At 39.8% G+C, this 20,440-nt stretch overlaps 1 protein-coding gene across 1 annotated transcript in view; it reads left to right on the top strand.

The window, feature by feature from the left end:
* The window catches only part of PRKG1 (protein kinase, cGMP-dependent, type I), a 514,986-nt gene that overhangs the window by 171,108 nt on the left and 323,438 nt on the right, over nt 1-20,440 (top strand). The window contains exon 3 of the mRNA XM_009275074.2: nt 10,443-10,556. Coding sequence (XP_009273349.1) covers nt 10,443-10,556 — 114 coding nt within the window. The remainder of the gene's footprint in view (nt 1-10,442; nt 10,557-20,440) is intronic.

Raw genomic sequence — 20,440 nt, forward strand, 5'->3', positions numbered from 1 at the left:
AAGAGGTAAAAGCTTACTTTAGGGCTTTTTGTAAGTATGTTACAGATGAGACTCCGCAGTGTTATTAATCTCAAGACTGACCAGGTACTGAACATCATCAAGCCTTGTTTTCAGTTCCCTGTCATTTGCAAAACTTTAAAAGGTTGAGCTTTAAACTTCTGCTGCAGATGCCAGCTTAGAATGAAATCGTTCTGGAAAATGTTGTCAAAAGTTGTTCGGTCTTTTCCAGGGAGGTGTGTAAGGAAAAATCATATTTTTCTTCATATTCAAAACACTTGCAACAATTTGCAATGTTGCCATGTTTTGGAATACGATTTAAAATTTGGCAAAATGTGCATTTTTTTTTTCCCTCCCCCTTATTACAGTTCTTCTGTCAAAACTTACATTTATCCCTTACCCAAATTTGGGTATCAGGGCTTACAGTTCCCACATGCGCATGGGCTGAGAAGCAGCACAGGCTCAGGGTGAGCTCTGGCTCGGTGAGGGCAGGGGATGCTGGGGAAAGGATACTAGGTGGGACACGGACTGAAGAGACTAAAACTGGTCTTTGCAGCTTGCTGGGAAAGTGATGGAAACTGGGACAGGGAAGGAAGCACCCTGCTGTTGGCAGGAGCTGCTCAGTTAGCTCACCTGTCAAGGTTTGGTTATAAAATCCTACTGTTGCTGATGGCTAGCTGTAGTGCCACATCGTCTTTTTGTAACTTGATAACCATTGACCTTGCAGTATTAATGACATCCTGTTAAAGCAGATTACAGGTGTGCATCTCCGGACTTTGAAACAGCAGACTGGAAATTCCTCCTCTTATACAGCTCCAGAGTGAGCAAGGAGTGCAAGAGCATCACTTCAGCTTTAATCCCTAGTTTTCTTATTTCTCTTCTTTCCCCCACCTGCAGATGTATTACTTTCTTCACATGGCTTATGTTTGTGAGTAGTGCATGGAGCTGTGAATAATGAAGCAGGCTGCTGTCAGTAAAACCCTGGAGAAAATAAGTTTTCCAGAGAAGGAGACATTGGATAGCAGGGAAAGCCAAAGCAAGGCACTGCCTAAAGCTGCTGTCTGCTTTCAGGGACAACTCGTTTCCATTTTGCATCTGCCAGAGGTGAATGCCAGTAAGGCTGAGGCCAGCTGGTGGTGAAAAGTTTGGATTTAATAAAATTCCCCATTTTCTGAGCTGAAACTATGATTTGCCACTGTGCTGAATATTTGAAAGCTATATTTAAAGTCGGTGGAGTTGAGCTTTCAGAATACAAAGTGTATACAATAAGAATTGTTAAAATAAATTAAATTAAACTCAAAATTGAATCTTTTCTATTGGACACTCCAAAGTGGGTGCTTCTGACCTTAATGCCCTTGTCACTGTGTGATGGGATAACTCCTGCTTCATCTCAGGCATGATTTTTGAAATATATTCAGTATTGTTCAGGAAAATCTACAGACCTATAGTGATATTTCCTAAAGAAAACTAATTAGAAATAATTATTATTCTGTCATCAGAGCAGGGCTTGAATAGCATCCAATAAATAAAGCTGCAGTCCAAGTGTGAAACAGCACGGACAAACTAAAATACTGAATAGTCATTCCTCAATTCTGCACTGAATCAAGTGTGAATCCCCCTCCCACCCCCCCTGTCATTTTGGAGTTGCTTGATGAAATCTGTATGCTAATGAACATGTGAGCTCACGCTGAACCCTGCTTTGTTATTTTCCTAATTTCTGCAATATAAAGTGTTTTTATTTTTAAACCTTGCATGGAAGTGTAATGAACAATTACAGTACTCCTGGGAGAACCTGCCTTTTTTTCCTAAGGGTCTAGGATCTAGAAAGGGACCAATAATGTGAATAATGATAAAACCGATTACTCTTATCCATGTCTTAAAGGCATTGCTAGGATATACAGTTGAAAATAAAGAATTAGGCCTTCTAGATGTTTCCTGTTTATACCCAGGAGGAGAAATAGAGAAATACAAGCTAGAAATGTCGCTGCCCTATTCCTGACGTTAAAGGCTTTGCTGGAAGACAGAAGAAAGTGTATGTTATTGAAACCTCATGCTGTATAGAAAAGCACTTTGGATTCTTAGATATCCTCTTAGATATTCTTGTATCTTTAAATAAGAAACTAAGGGGCTGGTTTGAGCTTGTGAGTCATGGAAGACTTTGACTTGAAATAGGAAGTGGATTTCCACCCATGCCTCTAAGCCAGGAGGAGAAAGGGAGAGCTGGTAACACACCGCAAGAATTTTGCCCATTATATAAATTGCATGCAGGCTGACAGATTCCTCAAGTCAACTTAATCTGTTTTCTTCTGCACCCGGAAAGAGAAAATGACCATTTAATTATTGGGAGAAAAAATTATCCTACTAATTGAGAGTCACATTAGAGCAATTTAGTTCATAGTTCAATTTATTTGAGGAACATGGATGCAGTTGAGCCAAAGATGTTATTTAATGTTTAATTGGATGGACTCAGAGTGACAAAGCACTGAATGTCCTCATCAAAACAAGAATGGTCGGTCTGTGTGCTTTGCTGGTGGTGTTACGGACAAGTCCATGCAGTTTTTGCAAAATTGATCCTGCTTTGTTCATATATGCTTCAATCATCTGTATTTTTACATTTCTATGCTTACAATGACTGGTATTTAACTTTGCGTCCTGGGGAAGTTATACAATAACTTGTAAGAGGAATAACTTGTCAGAGCAAATGCTTATAAGAGCATTTTCCATGTATAGACTATTTCCCAGGAACTATTTCCATAATTTCCTGAAACACAGCCTCAAGGTGTGAACTGTGCCCACTGACACCCGTGGTTTTATTTTCACTGCATTGCCTGAGCACGGGATAGCGATGCTGCGATCTGGGCGGACACTGCAAACGTGGGGCTGGGGAAGGAGACAAGCCAGGACCAATTCAATGTCGGCCTAGTTTAAGACGGGCTTTAAGAAAAAAAATCACAGATTTACTTTTAATATTGTTAATATTCGTCATGAGGAAATGACTCTATAGCCACCACAGTTAAGACGTACAGTGGCTTGGGCACAACCCCATGAGTAATGCAGACCATTATCGGCCTGTGTTTTGAAACAAACAAAAATATTAACAAATCTTAATCGGACTGGCTCTGATGTCAACTAGCTATTTAGCAATTAAAATTTTAATTGCTCTGCAATTAAATTTGCAACTACAATGTAATTAGCACCCAGAGTTTAATTTGCAAAAGCGTGGCTCTGGCTGAGAGTCCCAGGGCTCGGGGAACATGTGGTAGGGGACCAGGGCAGTAAGGGAAGCTGTTCCCTCTTGGATTTCATAGGAAAAGCTTCATTTCCTGAAGTCTTAGTGCATCTCTCTGAAATCTTGCAAACCGACTCCGGGTTTTCAAGCTCTCTTGAGTTACAACCAAAAACCACGTGTATACAACTGCAAAACTGACTGTTTCAGAGCTTTCATGGAGCTGCCCTTGCTGGCAGGGTGCAAGATCATTCTGGTGATTTGAGGCTGCTATTTTTACAACACACTCCCTTTTTTCAAAGCAATGCTTTACTGGTAGCAGCCTAGACTTACTTGTAGCTGCCAAAGAGGAGCATTGTGCATACTACAAGGCTTCTGTTAATCGTTTGGAGGAGTTGCATCTGTTGGAGTTCAACAGTGCATTTAAGCACGAGTGATAGTGCAAACAATGTTCCACGAACATATTAGGAGGCAGCAAGAATGGATGAACCACAAATAATTTTCCGTTTCCTCAGCTAATTTACAAGCTCCTAAGAAAACTTGCGAGTCCTGGTTGACAAGTGAAAAAATGGATGAGAAAGAGGGCAAAGCATTTGGCAATGCAGAAATTTTATGCCTAGGTGAATGGCATTTACATAAAAATCTGTGCGAAGGAATGAGGATAAGGCTTTAGCTCTTATCATCCAGGAGGATCACTGGGAAAAAATAAACGAGGATAAAAGAGGAAGATTACTGGTCTTTGAATCCGAGGAATGAGGGTAGAAAAATTCCAGCATAAAAACTTCTTTTGCCAAAGGTGAGACATGATTCAAATAACAGAGCCTGGAAAAAGAAGCAAAGAGCCTCCCATATAATTGAGACTTCTGAGCGTCTGCCAAACCCAAAATATTTTGAATTATGCATGGTTGAACTGATTTCTGGCAGCTATTTCTGTTGGGAACAGGCTGGTGGCTTCTGGAGGTATTCTTCTGTTCTGTATCCTCACGCTGGTCACCTTCTCATGTTCGTTGTGAGAAAGCCAAATGGGTGGAACCCTTTGAGCTAGAGAATTGATCCACAAAACTTGCCTTGCTGAAAGCGTGCGTCGAAAACACCAATGTGATACAGCAAAGGCCCATTTCACTGCTTGCAGGACCATTAATGAAGTGACTTATCGGTCAGATGATATCAGGGCATATTTTGTCCGTGTGGGAATGGAGAAGAATAGGGACTTGAGGGGAATCCAAAGTATAGCCACCAAAATACAGCTGCCAGCCTTTACTCTTGGTAAGTCCTCAATGCTAGCGAAGACGCAGAGGTTTTTATTTTATTTCATGCTCTGTCTATATGAAAAATAACTTGCATTGTCCTCCATCAATATGGAATAGTTTCTTACAGCTGACATAAAAATGCATAGTTTGGATGCAAGCTAAAGCTCCACAAAATCAGCTCAGCTGTAAATTAAATATCAATGTTGAATTCAATAATGCTCAATATTTCGGCAGAAACGCAGCATGTTCCAATCTTCTTGCCTCGAGTAAAGCATCACTTGCATTATTTAGTATTTGCTTTACGGAGATGTCAAAGGAAGTTGCAAATTTATTTCCATTAATTGATCAATTTATTTCTTTTGGTTTCTTTATCTGGTTGATACATCAAAGAAAGCAATTTATTTCCTACATGGAAAACTGCACTGCGTAGGCTGCCAACTAGGAAAAGAAAATGGGTAAAATTTCTTCTGTTTATAGCTGTGTTAGACCCTTTAGTTCCACGAGAGGTGAATTTGGCTCATGGTCTGGGGAGTTTATTGTTGTGTTTAATGTTCCAGGTTGCTTAATTACGCAACAGGAGAATGGGAGGCTTTCTCCAGTACAATAAATTGTAATTATACAGCACATTTATTACTAAACCATACTGAAAGAGAAGCAGCCTACCCGTATCTCTTCTCTTGCTGTAGTGTCAAAGATCAAATACCTTTGCCTTTCAATTCCAGCCTTCCTCAGGCTACTGTCCTGTTCAATCTTTCTCTTTGAAAAAAATAGTTCTATTTTCTCCTGCAGGAGCTGAGTTTGTCTAGTGAAGTCTCTCGCGGACTGTGTTGTGGCTTGGTAGAAGAATACAGCTGTCTGAGGAGGACCGGGGAGCTGCTCGGCTCTGGCATCAGAAGCATTGCAGAGCTTTGGAAAAGGGGAGAAGGAGCAGCAGAGGTGGGCTCAGAGCCATAAAACACCATCTGCCTTGTAGCTGGGGGTGGTGGACCAAGGCAAAGGTTACTCAAGTGGCTTCCTGTGCTCTGACCACCTCTCAAACCGGTCGGTTAATTCCTAAAGATCTCTTTGAGACTGTATTCAGCTGTGTCCAGAGGTTGCAAAGCTTGAGAGCAAGGAGCAGCTCGTCCTTGCAGGGAACCCTGCGAGGACAACCCCACGGCACCCTGTTAAAAACCAGGAGGGACAGTGGGGAAAGGCAGCATACTTTAACCTGGTTACTTTAACCCAGTAACTTTAACTTGCATTACTTGTGGTGCAGAGGTGGACCAGGCTGCAGTGGGCTTTGTGCCCTGGGCTTAGCACGGGACAGAAACGGTGTCATCGTGAGCTGTTGTTTGCGATAGTAATGCATCCCCTGTGCCAAGGCACTGCCTTTCAGTAGCGAGAAGGTCACTTGGGATTAACCAAGAGCAAACTAAGCGGAGAGCTGCCACTCGGTCGCAAGGTGGGAATGTAAAATACAGCCTCACTAGGGCATTGCTTGTGTTCCTATGAGTGAAACCTTTCCTTTGGAGAATGCTGTAGGTCTAGAGGAGGAGATTCATCCATGCTTTGCAGGAACAGAGGTTGCTTTCATGTTCAAACTGATTTAGGGAGGCTTTTCTGAAACAACATAATTTCCATCATTGTCACATTCTTGTGTTCCTTCTGATTGTTTCAAATAGACACAAGATAAATTTTATATAGCCATTTCATCTGCATGTAGTAACTTTATATTCAAATTTGCAAAATAAGAAACAGCCGCTGGAATCAAAACAACACTTCATTAGCAGAACTGGTAGAAAATGCTTTTAAATGACTGTGTATGAAATTCATATTCATTAGTTTTCAAAAAAGCAAGTTTTAGTTTTGTTCTGACAAACAAGGCCATCGTGTCACATCATATACTTCTGGAAGAATCAGGTTTTGTAGCAAGAAACGCATCCAGAGTCTTGTGTGTGTCTTCTCCGCAATCGATGCTTCAAACAACTTTATTAGGAATAAAACTAGTTTGAATGCAAATGTTAAATGAGCATTTAAATCATTCTTGTTTTTTTTTATAAACAAAGCACTTTTAAATTGCTAAGCAGTTAAGAGTAATTACTGGTAACTGCCTCCAAATTTGAGCAGTTCTCATATAGAAAATCCTTATTGAATGCATCAGAAAAAATGCTGCTTGTCTTTTTGTCTGACTAATATCCAAACCCTACCCCATCTTGGGTCATGAGAAATTTTAACTATAATCTTTCACTTAATGTCAGTGGCTTTTTGGGTTTGCCATGAAACAGAAACTATATTGAATTTGAGCATCTTGTGCTTGCCCAAGGGTTTCCTGAAGCTTATGGTTTTCTGCTGAACTCTATAGCTGCTGCTTGAAACTGAAAGGTGACAGTGGGTAGGGATAACTATATAGAAATCTAAATAACTTCTACATTTTGGAAGTTGACTCCCTCTTCTGTAAGTGAAATTAGTTTGCTTTGGTTTTGTTTTTGTAGAACATCATCTTACGTATTCTTGCCTGTATCCACAATATTGTGCTGGGAAATCTTCTCCAGACTTTTTAAATGAGTATTTTAATTTCATCACCAATATGCTTCTTGTGTACTGGGAGAAATGGTTGATGCAGTAAAAGGGTCATGAAGACTGTAGTAAAAATAATCTGTGCAATATTGTGCTTTTCATCTCAAATCTCAAAGTCCTTTGCCATAATCAGGCAGGAATTTGTCAAGGTACGGCAGTGAGAGCTCAATTTTCTACATGTGAAAAATAGGCTGTAAATTGATGGGAGCTGAGCTAAGATTTCTGTGTATTACTCCAGTGAGCTCTTTCCAACCCCAAGGCGGTCCTTTCCAGCATTGTCACTCCCTCGTGGGGATTTTCATCTCCTCTTCCTCCCAACCCTTGGAGAGCATCTGTGGATGATGAAGCATTGACTTGTAATCATGCATGATCATGAGTGAACCACAGAATTTTTTAATACAGTAAGAAATGAGCTAATATTTCTGTGTATTACTCCAGTGAGCTCTTTCCAACCCCAAGGCGGTCCTTTCCAGCATTGTCACTCCCTCGTGGGGATTTTCATCTCCTCTTCCTCCCAACCCTTGGAGAGCATCTGTGGATGATGAAGCATTGACTTGTAATCATGCATGATCATGAGTGAACCACAGAATTTTTTAATACAGTAAGAAATGCTTCCCCCCAAAAAAACCCCACTGAGCTGTAAGAAGCAGAACCCAGCTTCTTATTTTTAAGTCCTTATAAGAAAATAAATGGGTTATGGGAATATATGTAGCTTTCTTACAAAGGTGAATGGTCAGCATGGATTGCTTTGGGAAGCAACAGATGACATCTTGAGTAGTGGGACAGATCTCAAAATGCTTTTGAATAATGTGATCTATTTGTGCATTACTGCTCAGATTTCACTGTCTTTTCTCTGGAATCGGTTATGACTCCATGAGCTAAAAGTGAGGTAAACTCATTCCCTTTGCGGATATTTGTTGTAGAGCTTTTTGCAGAAATATCCCCGTTTCAGCTCTGCTGAAACTCAGTTCTATTAAAAATAAAAAAAAGTATTCTTCAAAATCATTTAGGAGTCTCTGAAGTGCGTGAGGCACCATTAAAGGTTGATTTTGCTCATTCTTGAGATAAATATCTATTTTTGTGCTTCATATTAGATTGGTACTTAATATGAACAAATGAATCAAACATTTATTAAAAAATAATAAAAATAAACTAACTTTTAAAGGGAAGTTAGCCTATACAAGGAATGGAATTGGGGTCTATTTGAAGCCAACAATATATCAGCAACCTCAGAATTTAATTCTCAGGGTTATTTATTAGCCCCGAAGTATTATACTCTATATTTTAGTATTTGTGATTGCTTTACTGTGTGAATATAGGTGAGTGCATTCTTGGCAGGTCTTTAATTAGGTGCTAACTGTGCAGTATCAATGGCTAGTATTAATACTCAACATGACAGATGCCACATCCTTACACTTTGTTTGCCTTTACACATTGCCATCCTATGTATTTCTCCCTGCTGTGATGGGAGCTGCAGAACTGTGCACATCGCGACTGCCAGCCCACCATAACTGGCCAGTGTCTCCCAAAGGAAATGGCATGTTCTCCTCCTTATATAAAAGTGTGTGTGTGTAGACATATAGATATATATGTACTTATATAAGTAAGCAATCATAAGTACATTTGCTGCTTTACTAGTGATAATTTTAGAGACTTGCTCTTAATATTGAAATATGTACTTGCTTTCTGGTAGTAATTTCATAGTAGCAATAATATATATATGCACACTTGCTTATTAGTAATAACTTGTAATAAAGAAATTCTAATAAACAACCTCCTTCCCTCCTCCCCCCCCCCCCCCCCCTCCCCTGTTTCATAAATAACAAGTGTGGGTTTTTTAATTTATTTTTTTTAATCAGATCTTGGGATCTATTGCACCAGACAGTTTAAGACCCCTTTCCCTCCAAAATACTTTGTGCCCTTTAAAGGCACCCTTTAAAGTTTGCCCTGTCTTAATACAATACCTTCTTCCATTCACCTCTACATACCGTTACCCTCTTTCTTTATTCTGCTGTGGAAATATTTGAAGTTTTATGCTCAATTTGAATTACCTTATTATGTGTCTAGTAGGGATATGGTGTCTAAACTTGTTTCAGAGTCCTCAAAGTTTGCTTTTGCTCATTGGTGTGTTGTTTTGGTAGAGTAGCATGGCTACTTGCTTTGAGGGGTATTGTGGGTATAGTGGCGTAGATTTACACACAGATACGTAGGGCTGACAGGACTGTGTTTTAGAGCATATATATAATGTAGGAGAAGTTTCTTTTTGTCATGGTGGTCTTGCTTTGTGGTAAGTACCTCTGGATTCCCTCTGCAGGAGGGAGGGTTGTATAATCTCTTATCAAATTAATTGGAGTTACCTATTTTTGCAAGCATTTGAGGCTCAGTTTAGTATCTAACATACAAATGCAGATAGCCGTAAGGCGGGTGAGAGCCAGTAGACACTGATCTTCCATCTTGCCATGTATAGACCTACAGAGAGCAAGTCAGTGATGCACTAGGGGTTGGTGTAGCAGGATCCCTTAACAATCTGCTTCCCAATTTGGGATGAGAGGAGGCTTTTTAGTGACTGATAACCTTTTTAAATTCTCACTTTTCTGTCTTGCACTTTATTTGTTACAGCCTAAATAGTGGTCGTAGGCGCGATAACCCCGTGTTCCCCCCATGCTTCTCATCGTGGCATCACTTGTGTGTGCACAAGGTCGTGGGGCTGTTTTCAGTTCCTTCCCTTCTCCTGGTTCTTGTTCCTCAGATGTCCTTAGAAACCCCCAGTTTGGCCCTGAGCTGCTTTCTTTCCATTCAACCTTTGCTTTAAAATCCCCCTCACGTGTCTCCTCTCGGCACGGTATTGGTAAGCATATAAAGCAGACTTGCTCTTGTAAGATGAAATGTTCAAAAAGGAAAGGTACAGTGAGATGGGAATTAAATAATGGCCATGGGTCAAAGTAATTTTCCTTTTGATAATAGCAGTGTTATTCATGGATTAATGTTCTCAGGGATTAGTTTCTCAGTGAAAATGAGCAAAATTACTCCGTGGTTTTCATGTGTGGTGTTAAAGACCTAAATCTTTTCCTTTTTCAACACAAAAATTGGACAAAATTTCACCTGAAAGTGTAATATGTGAAACAAAGTTCACATTGAGCTTAGTGTACTAGTAAGTATTTCTTGACCGTACAGAAACTCCACTAAGAAAACTCAAGTGTTGAAAGCTTATATATGCAATGGTTGGGTTTTTTCCTGAGTTTATGCCCTCTCCTTCATAATACATTTAATTGGTTTTCAAATCGTAGGACTCCTGGTGGTTTTATTCACCACCAATTTTATTTATTATAATCAAATACTTTTTAAAACTTAAGTCTGAAAGAACTTAATTTCCTTTTTAAAATGGTCTTTTGTTTTTTTCTTTCTCACAGATGGGAAGGTTGAAGTGACAAAAGAAGGTGTGAAGCTGTGCACCATGGGACCTGGCAAAGTCTTTGGGGAGTTAGCCATCCTCTACAATTGCACCCGAACAGCAACTGTCAAAAGTAAGATCATTTTTGAACTTTGATGTTGAATCACTTGGGATTTCATTGGGAAGTAGGGTTCTTCTCATCTCTCCTTTGGAGCTGCAGCCTCTGTTAGATGTTCCACTTTCATAATTAATTAAACTCTTTATGGCATGGAATTTAGCCACTGTGAGCAGGAAGAAGATGGAAAAGAAGTGCTTTACCGGATTCTTTCACTCAGGTTTGTTCATGTGGGGAATCTCCTACATTAATGCAGTGGTTGATGCTACCTTAAGCATAGGAGCCTGTAGCTAATACCATAGCTTTCCTTGCAATTCCTGCTGAATCTCATGATATGGCTGTTGCTTAGAAGAGCGTATCTGACCCTTGTAGGTGTAAGACTTCAAGGGAAATTCTGTAAGTAAAGCTTATGTATTAATCTCATGATGGCTGTTGCTTAGAAGAGCGTATCTGACCCTTGTAGGTGTAAGACTTCAAGGGAAATTCTGTAAGTAAAGCTTATGTATTTTTTTCAGGACGAGTCATTGTTTTCCCCCTCAAGTGACTAAACAAAATTGGGGAAAAAAAAAACCTGGATGGCACTAATCTCCTGCTCTAAGTCTTCCGTGCTTCTCCTGTAATCTGGTTTCTTTTATGAGTGTTCTGGAAAAAAGCCTGGGTTGTACAATAAGTAGAGGGAAATCACATTGCTATGTACAACATAAATATGTTTTTATTTAAATTCAGATTAATAGTTGAGATTTGGGATACAAAAGGATACAAAAGGGACTATCACAGTCCTCCTTCATCTTGAGGATAAGCGTTTATGGTGACATCTTAAGTGGAGAGGTTTTATAGGAGATGATAAATAGTTCTGTGGTTTAAAGATGCTGTAGGGGTGAAGTTAGAAGGGGTAGATCGGATAGAAACTTTGTTTGTTACAAAGACAAACAAGTGGTACCAAAATAATGAGACATGTGAGTCCCTGTCCAGAAGAAAGCCTTTTAGAAATACCTAATTTTGCTTCAAAAAGAGAGAGAAAGAGAGAGAACAACTGGGCAGAAATGACAAAACAGGAAAAGATTACTAGATTTTTTTTGTGAAGAACATGCTGTTCTCTATAATCCTAAAGAACCTGACTGATGTACTCGTATTTTCACCTGCCCAAACCTTGCTGGTTTACGAGTACTGTTTATTGCAGGTAAATCCTTGGCTACAACACAGTCAGTTCATCAGTGGCACAATTTATGCTTCAGAGTAATCCAAATGATTAGCAAATGCTTTGGAGTAATCCCAAATGTTGTAGCAAATGTGCATATTGCACAAGTCACGCCTCGCCCCATGGGGACAGCCCCAGAGACCTCCAGGCTGCTTCAGACAGTGTGTTGGGCTGCTCTTCTACGAGATACTTTATCTCCTTCCCCCTAGTACACCAAGGGGAGTATGAGTGCAAATGGGAAGCAGGTGTTGATCCACCCTCTCCTCCCCATACCTTCATGCCCTGTAGGTGCATTATCCATGTAGCCGTATAGCCTGTTTTTCTGTCCAATTAAAAGTTTGGGGGATTGATGATGGCGATGAATTCAGATAAGCAGCAGGCTTATGTGATAATACAGTTATATAAAGTTGGAAAGAGCAGAGAAAGAGAGGAGATGGTCGAATCCTAGGAAAGGAAATGAGTGTATGGTTATTGTTTAGTTCCCCTTAGAAATGTAGTGCTAAAAGGGTCCTGATCCAATGGTACTATGAGCACTACATCATGTAACCCTGCATAATCACACTGTTCTTGTGTTGTGTCCACTTCAACCTGTTTGTCCAAGTTACTCCAATAGGAAATAATAGTGGCAGCAGTTTTTACTATCAGTTTTATTATTACTCGCTTTTTCATGTACTAAGTCTCTTCTCTTGAGCAAAATTCCAGATTGCCACTTGGCACTTAGTTTTACTGAATCCTTTTTTCTTGGTTAAATTGGGGGCAGTAGTAAGGTCACTTCTGTAACCGTCCTCAGAGAGATCTTTCTTCAAGAATGAGGTGTCTGCATTTGTTGTTATACTCTGTTGCTTTCCCACCGGCATTGTAAAATTATGGTAATTATGCACCTTCTTCTGCTGGCAGCTGTCAGGCATGTAATCTCATTTCCAACACCAGTAAGTGACTTCTAGGTATTTTCTCTCTCATTATTGCATGAGTAAGTAGCAATTGTGATTGTAATCGGCTTTATATCCTTTCAAGTGTGGTGGCACACAGGGTCACAGCTTGACTTTGGGGAACTGTTTCAGCTAGACCCAGCTGAACAGAGGTCTTGGAGGTGTGCAGATCAATTTAGGGCATATTATTGACGTTAGTTGTTGCCACTGCTGCTAACAAACAACTTCAAACATCTGTTTGTTCTTTTGGATAAATGATAAATAAATGTCAAATCTCTAGAAAGGTGAAAGCTGGTAAATATTCCATCAAGTCTGATGATAACTTCGATCATTACAAGGTTTATTTCAGTAGAAATGAACAATTGATGATTGTAATGAGAATAGACACGCAGTCAACATTGATGCTGGAGGTGGTGAAGATGTGTCAAGGGGCATCATCCAACTTTCATTTAGAGAAACACTTTAAGTTAGGGCTTCCCAGTTTTCAGGAGATAGATTTCCATTACCTCCAGAGTGTCAGAAGTGTTTTTTGATGTGCCTGCCAGTACTTCATTACAAGGACGTTAAGTATTTCTTTTTGAAAAATGAAGTTGCAGCAAAGACTGAATGAAGGATGCATTATGGTAGTGTGAAGCTCAACAGTGCCTTTGGGCTGTAGTGATGTGTCAGCTGTGTTGACATCTCTTGCTGTAACTCGTTTGTATGTGTAATCTTGATTTGGATTTGTAAAGAATTTTTTAGTGTCATTACTCACTGCATTAGTCTACACGGGCTCTTCAGCTGGTGCTCGCTCTGTAGGAGATTGCAAACTTGAAGGGATACATCACTGTAGGAGGGACTTCGTCTTTTAAAAATAATTTAGAAGACTTTAAATTTTAATTATTCTAATCTGACTCCTTCTGGTTCATTACAACCTCTTTAATAAGACAACCCAGGTCTTTTGAAAGCCTGCCCCAAGAGAATTACAATAATATTTTTTCAATATTATTACAGCCTGAAGTAAAAGCAGGATGGGGTCTAACCAGGGCCTGGGAAGAAAGAGCGACCAAACCCTTGGGTGTTCAGAAGCACTGAGGAAGGTAGGGCCACATCTCATGACACGTGGCCTCATCTTTAAGATAACTGCTTACAATTTTTTGACATCCGATTTTTTTTTTTTTTTTTTTTTTTTGTTATTCTGAAGCTTTTGCTTTACGTTTCCGGATATTACAGAAAGACTAATCATTGTTTTTTCTGGTGGAGACTGTTCAGTCTGATGCTCCAAGTATCTCTCTGTCATGGCTTTCTGAAGCGCTGGTGTTCACAGATCGGCTTCCATTACATAAACAGCTAAATCCAAATCAGCAGCTAATTTTTTCCTCTATCAGTATTCATTATCCAGAGTTCTCAAGTGCTTAAATGCAAAACTTGACTCTACTTGCAATTTAAAGCAGAATCACAGACTTTCCTCCCTGATTCCAACAAATAATTAAATTCAATGCAGTAGAATAAGGAAGAGAAAACTCCACTCATTATGGATAAATTATCTCACAGCTAAAATGATGTCTCTAATCCCCTGGGAGAGGGTATTCTCCAAATAACACCTGTTTACCCATGTATCTCAAATTGCTATTGTTGCCTCTTTGGGGAAGCTAGTTGAGTGTCTTAAAATAGTAAAGGCGGAAAGCTGTGTTTTCAGATCACTCAGAAACAACACTGTTGACTCAGCGTGTGATCCAAATATTAAAAATATGCTGGGTTTTGTTGTTTTTGTTTACCTCTGCTCTGGCTGAATACTTTCTCTCTGTAACTCGCTGCCACCTATGTAGGTTAATAACAAGCTGAATGCTGATGTGTCTGAAATCTCTGCCTTGGTCATGCGTTAGCACCAAGGCAAACATTGGTGCACGGGTGACTTGCTGTGGTTGGGAGCCTGCTGTCCTTCTCTTCCTGTCTGTGGGTATAGCATTAGTGTGAGATGCAGTGATGGTAAAGGAGGCTGGACAAGAGATGTGCAGATGCACCTTGGCTCTACCCAAGCCACCCAGCTCAATATTAGACTCCGTTAATTAGGAATCTTTCCTGTACACCAAGAAAGGATTTTGTCTTGCTCATTGTCAAGCAAACAGGATTTCCAAGTGTGTTATCGCAAGAGTCTGAAAGAAGCAAAAATGTATTAAAATTCAAATGTGGTTTTCTTTATTAGTAACATGGGTGGTAGAAGGAACTATGAGATGTCAGAAAAAAACCCAAAAAAACCCCAAACAGTTGAATTCTGGTTGTATATAAAACTTTGTATTTCTTCATTTGATAACACAAAACATCTTCTTAACAAGTGGAAATTCATCTGCTGTTAATGTTGTGCAGTAGTTCTCATTCCTCTTAAAGAATAATCTGATGAGCAGAGTTAAGTAGTAGTACTTTTGCAGGCAGTTTTGGGGAGCACTGACTTTGTGAAAGGAGTGGATTCTTCATGCACTAAGGATATTATATTTATTTGAGAGGTGGCCTTAGCATCTGAAATTATATTCTCTTGGGGGCAAAATTCGAATAAAAACTTCCCACAAAACCGTCTCGATGCAAGGCTGCCGGTTTCAGGGGAGTTATACTCAACACCAGTCCATGTTTTTAGGAAAACAATATTAGCAAAAAAAAAGAAAGCACAAGCTAAAGTTGTTAAACTGTTAAACTATGTAAATCTTTTTTCTGGTGAAACTAAGGGTGTCTCCTCAAAAGCCAGCACAGAAGTTTCTCAAGCTTCTCTGCTTATCAGCAGTGCTAATTGTACAAAACTCAGTGCTGCGCAGCATGATTAAGGCAATAGTTTGCAATTTGTTGCCAAACTTGGATGAGTTTGAATTTTCAACCACCATTTTTTTTAATGGAGTCTTATGGAAATACTTCCCTAGCTTGCTAGCTGCAGCCCCAGAAATTACCCTAACTTTACAAGGAGCTTGGTAACACGGATAATTTGCAAGGTAAAATAAGGCAACAGTCAGTTGCCAATTAAAACTGCAGAGACTCATTAAAAGCCTTTGAGAAGGATGTTGCATTCATATGTTCTCTTCTAACAGTTATGGGAGCTCATGTAAAGTTTGCTCAGATCTTCTTAAAACAGTCACATATGTCAGAAAGAAGTTGACTTTAGATACTCAGCCATTTGATTAAAACCATTCTGATATTAGTTACAGATATGAAACCCGGGTTGGCCAAGCCAGAGGTGATCAGGTCACAGATCAGTGTGGTGTACCTGGTAGGGGATAAATGGATATATCCTTGGAGAAAGTAATTTAAACCCTCCTTTGCACTGCCTATATTTTTATCTGACCTTTACAGTTTTTGCCAAGTAATGTGACAAACTAGAATTAGATTATTCCTCCAAGGGAAAGACAACAAGAGAAAATGATGTTGAGGACAATGGACAAGACGTAGCAGAACTTTTTTTTCCTTCTTCTTGTCAGTAGGCAGGAGCATCTTCAGTATGGCATCTCCGTGGCTCAGGAGATACAAGCATAGGGAGATCCTGACCATGCAGCACAGGGCAGTGAAATTTTAACTGAGAGACAGTCTAATCAAAGAGAGGAACAGTCTGAGATGGGAAGAACAAAATGAAAAATTCATACAACACCTGGGTTCGTTGTGAATCTGAAATGTCAACAGGCTTGTTGAACTCAGTGGCAAAAATAAGAGCTGGCTGTGGAAACAGGGCAAAAAAAAAAGAAAATATGGAGTGATTTGTCTTGGGGTGTATTGATACTTACTGGATTATTAGTTATTTTTAAACAGTAAGGAGTACAGTGGCGTGGTGTAGACAGGAATGACCAACCATGAAAAGTTTCCGTCCAAGGTTGGGCATGCTGCTGTGTCCTGCCTGGTGGCATGCAGGAAAGCATCCACCAGACATAACCCTGGTGTGAAGCGGTCTGTTGTCGTTCTTCTCTGCACATACACCTTCTCTGAGTGAAAATAAGAAGGTCCAGAGTCCAGGCTATGTACTTTATGGACAAATTCTGGTACAGTTTGGGGCATTTCAGGTGCTGCAGCTTGCTGTTGACTGTAGAAACCAGCCAAGGCAGCTCGTTCCTTTGAACTGCGCTTTTAATACGGGAAATGGAAATAAAATGACTGAGCAAAAGAAAATCAGTTTGGATTTGGTTTTGGTTGTGGTTAAGTATCAGGTCAGCACTTAAACTGGTTTCCTTCCACTAGAGTGATTTTTTTTTTTTTTTTAACCTTGATGCAGTTCTGGTGCCTCAAGATTCAAGTTACCGCATCAATTTCGAGAGCTGTGGCAGCGCTAACATTTCCAAAGTGTAGCAGCTGACAAAAGCTTTAGGGTTATTGCTTACCCTGACCTTTGTTTTGATGACTTAGTTTCAGTCGTGTGAACTTCAGCTGGTTTCTAGCAGTACAGCAAAGCTGAGCAAAATATTGCAAGCAATGTACAATAAAAAATAATTGACAGGAGAAAGCTGATTCAGGGAGTGATGAGGCTATGGAGGAGCAGATACGGGGCTACTTGATGGTCTATTTGTAAGCAGCAGTTTGCTTTGCATTTGTAGAGCTCATGAGCTTGCGGAACTGCATTGCATATACTTTGTTCCTCCCATTTCTGCATGTGACCTTTCCCCCCTCCCCAGCTGTGTACATATTGGCTTTTGATTATTATTTCAGGATTTTTTGGACAGGAGGGTTTGATCCTTACTGCTTCAGGAGTTTGAGGAGCACTGTCTGTTGAAACGTCTCTGACTCAGGCTTTCACCACTGAGAAGGCTTTAGTATAGAAAGCCACCAATCCTATCTGGGAAATAGATGCTTTCTGCTATACACTACATTTTCTACCCCTGGTAACACAGAAGGAGAGGTAGTGTCTTATTCTGAGTTAAACGCTATAACCCAAAATTCAAAAGTTTCATTCTTTGTCCCATCCCCCCCCCACCCCCCCTTCAGTGTTTCTAACATAAAAGGTCTGAAAGAAAAGAAAGTCCCATCTATCCAGTTCCTAAGAATCATGGACTGAAATAAAAAATGACTTATTTATAAGGAAGGTGCAAGCTCTGGCAGCATATTATTTGATTCTCTGAAGAAATGAATTATCTTTCCCATTTTATTAGATCAGTGTATTAATTTCAAGGCTACTGTGTTTCAGTTCCTGGGTTAGGAGCAACTGCAATTTGAGCTGAAAAAGAAGTGAGGGATGGGTGCTGCTGCTACGTGGCTCTGCTGCTTTATAAAGCACCGGCCCTGCCTCCAGGAATTGTCAGTGTGGATTTTTCTTTCTTTGATTTGAGCTGTTATTAAAAACAAGAAATCCCTAGCGCTTGCTTGCTGCTTCCTTAAATGCTCTCGTAGCTGGGGTGTTTGTGTTGCCTTTGTTCTTGAGAAAATCTGCCTTGTCTCTCAAAGTCTTTAAGTAGTGCTTTTAATTAAAATAAACTTTGTTTCTTTTTTCCTTTTCTTTGGATTTTGTTTGTTTTTTTATTAAGAATACAGTTTGTTTAGTTTGCCTGCCTTTGGCATCTTCAGCATCTTGCCAGTCTTTTCAGAATGGAAAGTGTGGCAGTTTAGGGGTTTTTTTTCTTACATCTTTTTCGGTGGCTCATTTGACTGGACTTGTTTGTTTTTCTTTTTTTACTTTTTTTTTTTTTTAAACTGAATGTTTCTTTATCCCCTTTCTTTTTTTCCCTATAAAACTTATTCTGGATTAGTTTTGTCACAGTGCTTACCCAGTACCTGGAGTCTTCCCCTTGGTCCCTGTAGTTGGTTTAATATTGCTATTACCTTTATTGGCTCACCTGCAGATGCTTCGGAGGAGAGACATCAATGTGAGTTGTCTTTTCTAGCAGCGCCAGTTGAGCGATTTTGCTCAGTGAAGACACTACAATCTGTCTTGGAGGCAGGAATGGAAGAAAGATGGTGGAGCACAGTTGATGGCTTGTATTTGGAGTCTATGAAACATAACATTCCTGTAAAATCAAAGAGAAACTTCTTCAGTACAGTATTTTGGTGTGCATGCCAACGTGTTGGAAAGAAGGCAGGAAACAAATGCAGCAGCATTCTGTGAATCTCTTAGTTTCCCGCTCCTTATTTAGATTATTTCCCAGTTAATTGTAGAATAGCTCAAAGGTTTTAGTCTTGGATTACTCATTTTCTGTAACTCTTCCTTCAGAACCTACTTTTAAGCTTTAGAAAAGGTATTATAAAATAGTGCCTGGAAAACTTACAAATCAATTTAAGTTAAGAGACACCATTAGGAATGAGACTTGAAAACTTTTTGTGGGTAAATTTACAAAATGGAGCAAAGAGAAAACTTGAATGCTAGTTTTATTTTATAAGAGGTTGAATACCTGGAGAAATAAAGGTCTGTAAAACTACTCAGCCCAGTAAAATTCTTGAAGAGCGTTCATCACACATGCTGGCAAGAGCAGGTCCCATAACACCTGGAGGTTTTGGCGTCATGTGCAATTTTAAGACTGGTCTGCTATGTGGTAAAGCTGGAGCGGAGGGAGCGGTTCAGCCCAAATGTAGATGTGTGCTGCCAGGTAGCCTGGCTGCCCTCTGGAAGGCCATGAGAGTCCCTTGTAGACCCTGAGCCACATCTGTTCATCCCTGGATGATGTCTGGGGTAGACTGCAGAGCTACAAAAAGCTCTGAATAGCTGCATTCAGGTCACTGAATACAGTCTCACAGTCTGGGATCATATCCTGCATATAACATGTTCCTGTTGCAGAGAATAACTTTCCTCTCCTTCAGATACATAAAATTATATAAAACTCAATAGTATGAAATAATTTTATTACACGAAAAAGCTTTCCGTGTAAGTCCACATTTAAAACCTATATAGACCTGTTTGCCAGAGCTCAGAATGATATATTTGTTGTGTCTGATACAGAAGAAGTATGATCATCATGCAGGGGAAATGAAGCATTTGACTTGTTTTTAAATACTCTTGAGAATGATTTTGTTGATATTTTTCATGTTGTTTTAATTGCAGATTTGGATAATCTGAGAAACCATCACAGTTAAACACATTTATAAGTAGATTATGACTTTCTCCATGCAACCCTTGAAGGAGCAGTTAATATTAACAGCAGCTGTAAAATAATTACTTCACAAGAGCTTCCTTTTCATCCCCTCTTATGCATGTCTCCAAAAACATTACTGATGCATGAAATATGGCTAGAGCAGTTTTGATAAATGAGAGGACTGAACTTTGCTAATGATAGTAAACCTTCGCTTTAAGCAGAGTTCGATAAACAAGGGAATGCAATAGTAATATTTGCCATTTATATTAATTTATGGGCTCAACAATACTTGGTCTTTCCTTAGACTAAAATGCAACAGGCTGCACAGGGTCTGGTTTTGACTCACCAATATACCACAGTTTCTTCTTCTAGACTATTTCCTGGTACTTATTGTGGATCAAAAAGCTGCTTGGTACTAAGACAGACACAAATGATCACTTTGTGTTTCAGAGCCAAAGCAAGTATCCCCTTTTGTTCTCTAAAGCCACTTTAGAAGATGCTTGATGAAATGAAATCACCCCATGCTGCCTATCCTGCTTTCGGCAGGGATAGAGTTAATTTCCTTCCTAGTAGCTGGTACAGTGCTGTGTTTTGGATTTAGGATGAGAACAATGTTGATAACACACCGATGTTTTAGTTGTTACTAGGTAATGCTTACACTAGCCAAGGACTTTTCAGCTTCCCATGCTCTACTGACTGAGAAGGCTGGAGGTGCACAAGAAGCTGGGAGGGGGCACAGCCAGGACAGCTGACCCAAACTGGCCAAAGGGA

Source organism: Aptenodytes forsteri, unplaced genomic scaffold, assembly GCF_000699145.1.
Source record: "Aptenodytes forsteri isolate BGI_AS27 unplaced genomic scaffold, ASM69914v1 Scaffold320, whole genome shotgun sequence".
Classification (NCBI taxonomy): Eukaryota; Metazoa; Chordata; class Aves; order Sphenisciformes; family Spheniscidae; genus Aptenodytes; species Aptenodytes forsteri.